Source organism: Hylobates moloch, unplaced genomic scaffold, assembly GCF_009828535.3.
Source record: "Hylobates moloch isolate HMO894 unplaced genomic scaffold, HMol_V3 SCAFFOLD_3, whole genome shotgun sequence".
Lineage (NCBI taxonomy): Eukaryota > Metazoa > Chordata > Mammalia > Primates > Hylobatidae > Hylobates > Hylobates moloch.
The window spans coordinates 35,895,789-35,906,741 of record NW_026652278.1 but is presented as its reverse complement, the minus strand read 5'-3'; the positions used below and the strand labels follow the sequence as shown (position 1 = coordinate 35,906,741).

General features: G+C 55.8%; 1 protein-coding gene across 1 annotated transcript; it reads right to left on the bottom strand.

Moving 5' to 3' along the window:
- Positions 1–5,018: 5,018 nt before the first annotated feature.
- SFRP5 (secreted frizzled related protein 5) lies at positions 5,019–10,276 on the bottom strand. The gene is made up of 3 exons (XM_032134938.2): positions 9,594–10,276; positions 7,944–8,021; positions 5,019–6,131 (listed from the first exon to the last, which is right to left on the bottom strand). The coding sequence occupies exons 1-3, from the start codon at positions 10,114–10,116 to the stop codon at positions 5,785–5,787; spliced, it is 948 nt and encodes a 315-aa protein (XP_031990829.1). The 5' UTR covers positions 10,117–10,276; the 3' UTR covers positions 5,019–5,784.
- Positions 10,277–10,953: the final 677 nt, after the last annotated feature.

Here is a 10,953-nt window from a genome sequence, read left to right as displayed (position 1 = left end):
TCTGTCCTGGGTGGCTTAGAGCAGTGATTTATTTTTTTTTTAACCAGAGAGTAATTTTAGATTATTCTTCAGAGAAGAGTATCAGAGAGGCACGAGTGTAGTTTGGAAGAGCAGTCAATGCATTTTATTTTTGGAAAATGAAAATGCCAAATGTTGGTGAAATCTCGACCGTAACAGCAGTAACTTGAAGCCTGTGCCTGCAGGCATGGATTACAGAGATGGGAGAAGCATGAGTTTCCATCCTTGGGTAACAGCCTTAGAGAAGGGGACGCTAGAGGGCCTTGTCCCCTTGAGGCACCCCTGAGAGTAGGCAGGGGACATAACTTTAAATTGCAGGTACCACTGGGAAGCGAAGTCACGGAGGGATTGTGCTTTACAACTGGCTGCATCCACAGCATGGAGAGGACCTGCACACGGGTGGCCTGGAAGACAAACTGTCCATGTTTGAAAAAAAAAAAATTTGTTCTCAGGTCCCTGAGGGAGGGGATGGGGAACCAGACTCTGCTGCAGCCCTGGCGTCTGCTGGGACAGGTCTGGGGCTCCAGCTCCCACAGCCTGGTGTGGGCTGAGGGCTCTGCCGATCCTTTTTGTGGTTGGTTGTGTTGAGCAGCCTCCTGTGAGCCATGGCCGACCTTGAGCTGGCAGTGGTTTCTGGGATCTTCAGGATTTTCAGCCCTTGGGGCTGAAGCCATATGAAGTTCTGTCTTCATCCCCTTGTCTCCCTGGAACCTTTGAGGCTCCCCCTAAGAGAGGCCCTGGCCCAGCATCTGTCTTACAGCTGGTGGCCCTCAGGGTAACACCTACATGGATGGAGCACCTGTGCCAGGCACCATGCTGAGTGCATCGTCTCATCGAGACCTCATGACAGTCTCCAAAAGTAGGTTCTGTTGTTAACTCTGTTTAACTGATGAATAAAAGGAGGTGTGGGGAGGTTAGGGAACCTGCCCAAGGTCACATAGCTAGTAAGTCGTGGAGCCGGGATGTGAATTATGCCACGTGCGCTTGTAGAGGCCTCATAAGAGAAACTTTGGAGGAACAGAGCAATCCTGGGTGTCACCCTCCCCTCTGTCTGCCTGGCCCCCACTGGCTCCAGGAGCTAGCCACTGAGCTAACAAGAAGGCCTACCCACTAAGCATGGCCTCTCTCCTCTCCTCCCTCCCACCCCCAGCCCTAGCGAAGCAGGCTCAGCCTCAAGAACAGAGGCAGCCTTGTGGCCGGAGCTCCCCCAGCTCCCAGCAACCCCACCTCCGGCCTGGTTGGGTATGTTTCAACACCCCAGAGCAGCACATTCCATTCTCTGGCACAGCTGGGGGCTGGGGATTCCGGATTCCCCTGGCTGCCTGTGTTCTTCACAGCCCCAGCACAGCCTGCTGTCTGGGCTGGGACATGGGGTCCCAGCCACACACATTCCAGCAGCAACCATCCCCCACGTTGCATTTCCCCAGGAGTGAACTTCAGCCAGGATTACAGCCGACTAAACAGTTGTGGGATGTGAGCTTCCTTTGTGGAGACCTAAGGCTGGATGCTGGCAGGGCTGAGAGGGGAGAAGGGGTTGGGGGTGGGCTGTCTTTGGGAATTAGGAGAAAAGCCACTGGCTCCTCTGCCTCTGTCAGGATCCTTGGAGTGGGATTGGAACAGGGCTCCCAGAAATCTTCCTGTGAGGCAGGCTGGCAGAAGCATGGCTGCCTGCACCCCCCGACCTTGGCTTTGCCACTACCGACAGTAGTATAGTGGTTAAGAGCATGAAGTCAAATTCTAGCACTGCCATGTGCAAGCTGTGTGACCTCCAACAAGTTCCTTAACCTCTCTGAGCCTCAGCCACCATCACTGAAATGCCACTACCTGAAATGGCTGTTGGGAGGCTTAAATTAGAATGCAAAAGCTGGGTGAGGCACAGTGGCTCATGCCTGTAATCCCACCACTTTGGGAGGCCAAGGAGGGAGGATTGCTTGTGTCCAGGAGTTTTGAGAGCAGCCTGGGCAACATAATGAGACTTCAACTCTACAAAAAATAAGAAATTAGCCAGGCATAGTGGCATGCTCCTGTGGTCCCAGCTACTTGGGAGGCTGAGGCAGTGGGATCGCTTGAGCCTGGCAGGTTGAGAATACAGTGAGCCACGATTGTAATACTGTGTTTAGCCCGGGCAACACAGTGAGACCCTGTCTCAAAAAAAAAAAAAAAAAAAAAAAAAAAAAAAAGGAAAAAAGAGAAAAGATCAGAGAATGCAAAAGTGTTTTGAGTAGTGCCTGCCACCCATCATGGCCTTGATATTTATTGATACTGGCTTGATACTGGCTTACACCACCACCTGTATTTCTGAAGCAAAACCCCAAATGTAGGTTCTAGCTCTCTTCTGAAAGTAGTGTTCTGGCTTTTAGATAAGATACTCTTGTCTTTTCCCTGCCTTCCTGCCAGTATTGTTTCTTAGTTGATTAATTAATCAGTTAGGAATTTTACTGAGCACCTACTATGGACAGGCACTGCTAGGTCATGGCTTTTGGTTAATAAAAATACTCATTACTATTTAATGGACATCTACATGCTATGTGTTGTACTTTTCATGCATTTTCCCACTTAACCCTCAGCAACCCTGTGAAGTAGACATTTTTACTCCATTTTACAGCTGGGCACTATTCCCGATGTCACGCAGTCACTAAGTCACAGGATTAGAAGCCAGGACTGGACTGTATCTGCCTCTTCTCACCCCAACCTGGAGTGTTCAGCTGCCTCCTCTCCAGTCTGTCCTGTTCTCTATTAGAACTCTGATTTTGTCCCCAGCTGAAAAAGCTTGACTTCCTTTGCTCTCTTGCACCTAGGGGTGGCCATGTGACTTAGTTTTGGCCAGTGAGCTAGAAGTGGAAATCTACTAGGTGGGATTGCTGGGGAAATTTCTGTTTTCCTGATCAAAGGGGCCAGGGGCAGCTGACAAGCTGTGCTCCTCGCCCTTCCCCGCCTTGCTGTCTGGAATGCGGTGAAGTTGGAAGGAGGCATTGTCTATAACCACGAGAGCAAATGTCACCCCATGGCAGAGCAGGAAGGCAGTTGGACATAGACCTCCCACCTGTCCACCTCCACCCCTCTTGTGTGGAGAAGCTGGGGTTTTGGTTCCTGGGGTTTCTGTTATGTGTGGTTGGGGGCCGCATCATTCACTGCACGCAGGTGCTCTTGGGACAGCACAGCTGCTGGGTCTCCAGCCAGCGGGAGGGAGCCTTGTGTGACTGAAGGGAATGAAGGGTGGGGCTCGAGCCTGGAAGGACCTCCCTGGTCTTTGGGAAGATTCTTCTTGGTCCCAGAAAAGAGATTCTTGGTGAGTCTGACAGCAGATGTTGGGGGACAGCAGATGTTTCAAGCTGGGCCCTGACTCCTTGTGGGGGTAGGGGAGTGCCTTCCTGGGCTTCACGGGATGGACTAAGGGAGTCCTCCCCTCTCCCTGCTGCCCCACGGCTGCCAGCATCTGGCAGAAGTCAGCATAGTACTTCAGCCAGGGCAGACCCAGTCCTGTGTGTGCCATGGAAAATCATCCCTGGTCCTGGTTGACCACAGAAGTGTCCATAAACATTTGGTCAGGGTAGGAGGCTGGGAGACAAGGCGCAGATTCAGGGAGCCAGGTGTGCTGGGCAGGGTTTGGGCGCGGGTGGGTGAGGGAGGAACAAGGCGGCCTGTGCGGCTGCTGACCTGCGGTGAGGCCACCTGCCTGCCCGGGGTGATTTATGGGCGTGCTGTTGGACCACCTGCTAGCGAGACCTCAGGGGAATGCGTGCTCATGGCCCACAGCAGAACTCAGCCCCTGGCCCCTCTGGAGTCATTTCCCTGAGGTGACGTTCGCCTCTGGGAGCGGAAGCCAAGGCTTTCCTCAGCTCCAGAGAACGAGGCTCCTTTGTCTTGGAGGAACACCAGGCCTTGACTGGACAGCATCCCAGCTTTACCCCCACTGGTGGGGAGAGCCCCTCAGGGGGTGCCCCAGCCCCCTGCTCTGGGTACATCTGGCATCTGCTGACAGACCCCCCGCCCAGGGAGCTCCTTCCTGGCACTGCCCTGTCCATAGTCTGCCCATTAGAGTGGGGGTGGCTTCTCGTCTCCCAAGCTGTCTCCGCTCCCTGCCTATCCACCTCAAGGCAGCAGCCTCCATCTGCTCTGAGCCCACTGGGGCACCCCCTCAGCCCCTTGCCCTCTCCCTGTCTCAGTTGTCACCTTATCTAGATAGTAGTTCTCAATCCTGGCTACACATCACCCCAGGGAGCATCTAAAAACACCAACTCCTGGACACCCTACAGAGATTCTGATTTAATTGCATTAGAGTAGGGTGCAGGATTCTGTAAAAGCTCCCTAGATGATTCTAATGTTTATGTGTTCAAATGCAGATTCAGATACAGCAGGTCTGCATTTCTTTGTTGTTGTTGTTGAGTTAGGGTCTCACTATGTTGCCCAGGCTGGTCTTGAACTCCTGGGCTTAAGGGATCCTCCCACTTCAGCCTCCCAAGCTGCTGGAATTACGGGCATGAGCAACCGCGCCCCCGGCCAGATGCTGCCTTTCTAACCAGCTCCCAGGTGATGCTCATGCTGCTGGACCAGGGACAGGTAAGGAGCAGTGTCCTCGGTGTGTGAAAACCGAAGGGGAGGTGTGACACGTCTTCGGCCTCAGGCTTTTCACGATAGTTCCCTGTGGCCCCACCTTCTTGGACTCCTCCGATCGGGCCCTGACCTCCTCGGGGAGCTGCTGCAGGATCATGGGAGTCTTCTGACTGTAGGAGAAAGCTGGGGAACTTGGCACCTCCATTCCTCCTCAGGGACAAAAGAACGGCCATCTCCATCCCTCACTTAGCGGTCAGAATGACAGGGTGACCCTTGCTATGTACTACAAAAACACAGGTCTTGCTTTTCTTAGGCATTCCAAGGAGGTCTATGTGGCCAGGCCATGGGTTAAGATAGGGGCTTCTTTCTGAAGCTCCATTCTAAACCTCCCTCTCCCCCAACCTCTTGGGAACCAGCTGACAAAGAAACCACCTGGTCTAAACCAATTATTGTTTTCTTTGATTTAATTAAAAAGTTAAAAAAATTAGAAAACCCAACCTTGCATGTATTGGTTGTCTAGTACCTATGGCCTCACAGCAGTAGCAATAACTTATCGGGATAAAAGGGAGAAGCAGAGGCTGAGGAATGAACCCCGGGAAGCGAGCTGCGGGCGGACCGGAGGGGGGTCTATGCCGAGGCTGGGCTAGGCTTGCTCTCCAGTCTGGGGGGCGCTCTGGGCCTTGGGGCAGGGAAATGGGCAAGCTGGGGAAGGCAGGGGGGTGTGGCTGGAGGCACTGAGACCCTAACTCCTTTCCTTTGGGGGGCTAGGATGACACATACAGGGGCGGTGGGGAGAACTGTCTCCCAAATAGCTTAGCCTAATATTGAGACTTCCCTCTTCAAGGTGAGGCCCCACCACCGACAGAGGGGAGCTGGAGCTGACACCACCATCTACTCTGAAACCTTTGCCTCAGGGTGCCTTGAGCCCCTCCACCCTTCCCTCACCCTCTCCTCCCCTGCCTGCTTTCTGAGACCCTGGGGTCTTCTCCCAGATGAAGAAGCCCTGCTCCTGAGAGAGGAAGCCCAACATCCCAGGGACCCCAGGACCCCTGGGTCAAAAAGGACAGCCTGGGCTCCGTGCCCATCCCTTGGGCCCTGTGCCAGTAACAGCATTCGTGAAAACACCCTCTGGTAGGGCCGGGTCAGCCTGGAAGTTGGGGCGGGGCCAGAGGGCAAGCAAGGCACAGCTGGCAGGGCAGGGAGGAGTGCCCTTTAGTGGGGCTCTGCTGCCCCGTAGAAGAAAGGGTAGTAGAGGGAGCAGGGGTAGGAGAACATGAATTTGACCGCAAACTTCATCTCCTTATTCTTCTTGTCCCAGCGGTAGACGGCCATGAGCAGCAGCTGTCCATCCACTTTGCGGCCCATGACCAGGAAGCTGCCCGCCAGGCTGTCCAGCTGCGGGCAGGGGCAGCCCGCGCCGTTCTTCATGTGCAGCACCAGCCGCTTGGTGTCCTTGCGCTTCAGGGGGCCCGGCTTGAGCAGCTTCTTCTTTTTCTGGGCTCCAACCAACTTCCGGTCCCCATTCTCTATCTTGATCTCCTTGATGCGCATTTTGACCACTGTGGGAAGAAAGTACAGGGGCAAGTTGGGAATGGTCAGATCTGCGTGGGATGCTGGTGGGCCCAGAGTTGGTGTGTTCTGGACCTTAGGGCTTGGGGAGCCTGATGTCCTGCAGGGCTTGGAAGGATGGAGCTCGTAGGGCACATTTTCATATTTATGAAGCACTTATCATGCTGCACTCTCACGGACAACATCACGTTTCATCCTCAAGGTACAGGAGAGGGGAAATGAGGGGTAGAGAGCTTGTGACCTGTGAGAGTCGAGAGTCCAAGCCCTTCTGAGACACCAAAGGCAGGGTGGAGAGCTCTTGATGGAGCAGCGTGTGGGGCTCCCCAGGGAGGGGGATAAGGAGTGGATGGGACTGGGGCCGACTGCTTGGAAGGGGATCATTGTGATGGAGGGAGGCTGGACTTCCTGATCTCTGGGGATGATTCCCATTGGGATTTCTGGCTGTGTGTGAGTGTATGGTATGGAGTATATATGGGGTGTGTATATGTGTGTGCATGCATACACAGTGAGTGTGGTTGGAACAGTGATGGGCTGGCAAATATTTAACAGCCGGCTCTGTGGACAGGGAGCCCTGCTTTGCATTCATTGACATCCATGGGGTAAATACTCCCACTACAACTGACTGCATGACTGGGCGTGGAGCTGGGAATAGATTCACACAGTTCAGCTCTTGCTGGTGTGAACACACCACTGTACAGTAATGTGTTTGTGTGTGTGAGAGAGATTGTACAGTGGGTGGGAGTGTGTTTGTGCTATGTTTAGGAGTGGGGCAGGGGGTGTGGCTGGAGGCACTGAGACCCTAACTCCTTTCCTTTGGGGGGCTAGGATGAAGGCAGGGTCTGTGGCCAGAGAGCCATGGTGCAGGTCACCCTGCAGTGGACGTAGAGAGCCTAAGGAGTCCTGAGCCTCAGGGTGGGGTGGGGAGTCCCTCGGGCTGGTCTCTCCCTTCTTCAGGCTTCTGGGCCCCCATCTCTGTGGGGCCAGAGAGAAGTCAGAGAATAACTCTGCCCACTCTTGGCAGGAAATTGTCATAAAATCTTGTTCCTTCTCTTTATGTCCCCTTCCCCCTCTCTTTCTCTCTCTGACACATACATACACCCCTAGGAATAGCAGTATTCTCTTTCCAAACAGGCTACCAACATAAAAGACTCCTCTGAAGAAAGGACTTCATTATCCTTTCCTTTTTTCTTTTTTTTTATAGACAGGGAGGCTAAGACACAAAACAGGGAACTGACTTGGCAAAGATCACACACTGGACTGCGTGGCCCATGTGTGAGCCAGGTCCTGACCAAACTTGGCTGGGTTGTCCCAGAAAATGGGAAGGCTCTGGGATGAAGCTGTGGGGACAGATGACCACAGCTCTGCTGGCAGGAGGTGTGCTGAGTCCCAGGTGGAGGTACCCATGGACAAGGGTGCTCCACTTCCATCCTAGAGCCATCACTCCCCACCTGGCTCCATCCATCTCTGGGCTAAGCCTGCACTATCCACAGAGATGATCCAGTCATGGAGGGTCCTCTGAAAACGACACCAAGGGAGGGCTGTGGGAGCCCTGGCCGGGGTGGTTTCTGAGGCCCAAGGCCCATGGCCTTGAGGGACTTATGATGGTCCTGAGATGATGCAGAAAGAGGTACATTTCTCTTGGGAAAGGGTTTATGGTTATCACTGGCTTCCAAACGGGAGCCATGATGCAAAAACTGTTGGGATTCACTGTGATGGATGTGGACATGGATGTTCCCGTGTGTGGCAAGAAAGAGGGGCTGGGGGTGATGATGGGGCAGTGGCAGCGTGGGCCCCACACTCACCAAAGTCACTGGAGCACATCTGCTCCATGAGGCCGTCAGCGCTGTGCTCCATCTCACACTGGGCGCAGATCTTGGTCACTGAAGAGAGAAAGTGGGGTGGGGTTGGGGGACAGTTGGTGAGGGGATTGGAGTTCCAAGAGCCACTTGGGGTGCAGGCTTCCTCACTGACCAGCCACTTCCCCTTGCCTAGCCTCTACTTCCTTATCAGGAAATGGGATGATGGCAATCATATCACTACCTGCTCACAGAGTGATTGACAATCACCAGACAGGCTGTGCAGTGACAAAATTGCCAGGTGGGCATAGTGACTGCCCCACGACCCTGGCGGCTGCAGCCATGATGTGCATTGTCTTTTAAATTTTATCTCCTCTCATCCTCAGCCTATGAAGTAGGGATTCTTATTCCTATTTTATTTTTGAGACGTAGTCTTGCTCTGTCACCCAGACTGGAGTGCAGTGGCTCTCTAATCTCAGCTCACTGTAACTTCCGCCTCCCAGGTTTAAGCGATTCTTCTGTCTCAGCCTCCCGAGTAGCTGAGATTACAGGCGTGTGCCACCGCGCCTGGCTAATTTTTGTATTTTCAGTAGAGACGGGGTTTCACCATGTTAGCCAGGCTGGTCTAGAATTCCTGACCTCAAGTGATTCACCCACCTTGGCCTCCTAAAGTGCTGGGATTACAGGTGTGAACCACCGTGCCCAGCCCTTATTCCTATTTTGGAGAAAAGGGAACCGAGGCCCAGAGCGGTTACTCAAGTCTGACAGCAGACAGGGAGGAAGGGGGAGAGGGCATGGGGCCAGCCTGGAAGAGCTATGTGGACCAGTACAGAAAAGGGGAGGCTGAGACCAGGGAGAAATTAGGGTTCAGGGGACTGAGGGTGTGGGTGGGAGGAGGGACTTAGGATCTCATAGGTTTCATGAGCCTGGGATGGCTTCCTATTTTATGGATGGGGAAACTGAGGCTCAGTGAAGTCAAGCAACTTGCCTAAGGGCTTCTCTTTAGGGGCAGAGCCTAATCTGCTCTTCCTTCCGCACTGAGCCTTACCCAAATGACTCCCAGCCAGGGGAACCGGGGAAGAGGGTGGAGATCTTAGGGTTCCAGGTACAGAAAACGGACGCAGATCATAGTCCAGGAACATTCTTAGTCCCCAGTCTTTCCCCACATCCCGTCCCTCACCTCTCCTCTCTTCCCAAGGTCCCAACACGGGGTGGGGGTGATGCTTGCTTTGGTGCCTCGGGATCCAGGTGAAAGGCATTGTTTAACGACCCCAGGCATTCTTGGGCTGAGAGGGGTCATAAAGCATTTATCAGGACTTCCCAGGATTGGGGGACGGCACTGGGGGATTGTCAGCAGCTTGGTTGGGTGGGTACTGAGAGGGGTGCTAGGGGTTTCCAGGGAACGAGAGCCAGGTCTGGAGCCGCAGGGAGGCACTACGCTGCCACTCCCTGGGGAGGTGGGAAGGCGGAAGACTGCAGGAGATAATTCTGGGGGCGCTGGGCTGAGCTACGACAGCGTGTGTGTGTGTGTGTGTGTGTGTGTGTGTGTGTGTGTGTGCGCGGTGGGGGAGCTGAACCTCTTCGGGGGTTCGCAGAGCTGTGCTAGGGGAGCTGCAGGGCCGTCGGAGCGCGCGGGGACGGCGGCGGCGGCGCTACCTGGAGGCGCGGTGGCGGGCAGGTGCCCGAACTGCACGGCGATGCAGAGGTCGTTGTCCAGGGGGAACTTGTGGCAGTGCAGCATCTCGGGCCAGGGGAAGCCGTAGGCCTCCATGAGCGGCGCGCAGCCGGCGCGCACGGCCTCGCACAGCGAGCGGCACGGGTAGATGGGCCGGTCGAGACAGACGGGCGCAAAAAGCGAGCACAGGAAGACCTGCGTATCCGAGTGGCAGCGCTTGGCCAGCAGCGGCAGCCAGCTGCTCGCCTGCTGCTTCACTTCGGCTAGGCTCTCGTGCTCCAGCAGGTTGGGCAGCCGCATGCGCTTGTAGCCCACCGTGTGGCAGAGCGGCAGGTCGGCAGGGATGTCAAGGCACTGCGGCGGCTTGGAGTAGGAGCGGCCGTGCAGCGGCTCGGCCTGCCAGCCATAGTAGTCGTACTCCTCGCCGCGCGCCGGCGCCCAGTGCAGCGCCCCCAGCAGCAGCGCCAGCGCGGCCGTCCGCGCGCCCCCTGCCGCTGCCCGCATGGCTGCGCCCTCTCCAGGCGCGCGACGCGCAGCCCCCCGACGCTCGGTGCCCGGCGGCCCAGGTGCCCCGGCGTGCGCCCCCGGCCCTGACTCTACCCAGCCGCCGCCGCCGCGGAGGTCGCCCAGGTGGGTGGCAGCCTGCGCTCCGGGCGCCCGGACTAATCCTGGCGCCTCCCACCTCGGGGCTCCAGCCCGGGCCTCGCCGTGCGCCCCAGCCAATCTCCGGCCGCCTGGCCCCAGCTCCAAGGCGGGGAGGCAGTGGGGGCGGCCCTCAGCCCCTCCCGCACCCTGCCCGCGCGTCCCGCCCAGCGCCAGGTCTTGCGCCCCTCTCCCGGCTCGGCTCCCCTGCAGCGTCCCTGGCCTTGCCCAGCGCTTCTCCCCGGGTCTCCCTGCCTCCCTGGGCATTTTCGTCGACCCTCGCCTTCTCCATCCTTCCTCCTTATCTCTCTCCGCCACAGCCTCTCCTGTTCCTTTTCTCACTCACTTCACTTGCTTATCTCTCTGCCTTGGCCTTTCTCCCTCTGCTCTGTTTTCTCTTCCCCGACACCTCGGTTCCTCTTCTCCCTGATGAGGGGCTCGTGCCACCCCACACCCTCCTGGATCTTCTGGTCCTCCTGGCAGGTCTTCATTGAGCTTGGTGCCAGGCCCCATGCTGGCTGCTGGGGAATCAAAGATGGATATGACCCAGAACCCATCTCCAGGCCCAGGATAGTCTAGTGGGGGTGAAGGTAATCATAGCTTCTATTTAGTGAGCTCTTACTACCTGCCAGGGATGGTGCAAGGTGCAAGGTGCGGTGCAAGGTACGTTCCAAGCTTATCAGCTATTGCTAATGATAG

Excerpts from the sequence above, each read along its gene's own strand:
- SFRP5 (XM_032134938.2), bottom strand. The coding sequence starts at position 10,116 with ATGCGGGCAGCGGCAGGGGGCGCGCGGACGGCCGCGCTGGCGCTGCTG. Across the intron at positions 8,022-9,593 it reads GCCCGCCACCGCGCCTCCAG|TGACCAAGATCTGCGCCCAG; the intron begins GTAGCGCCGCCG and ends TTCTCTCTTCAG. Across the intron at positions 6,132-7,943 it reads GATGTGCTCCAGTGACTTTG|TGGTCAAAATGCGCATCAAG; the intron begins GTGAGTGTGGGG and ends TTCTTCCCACAG.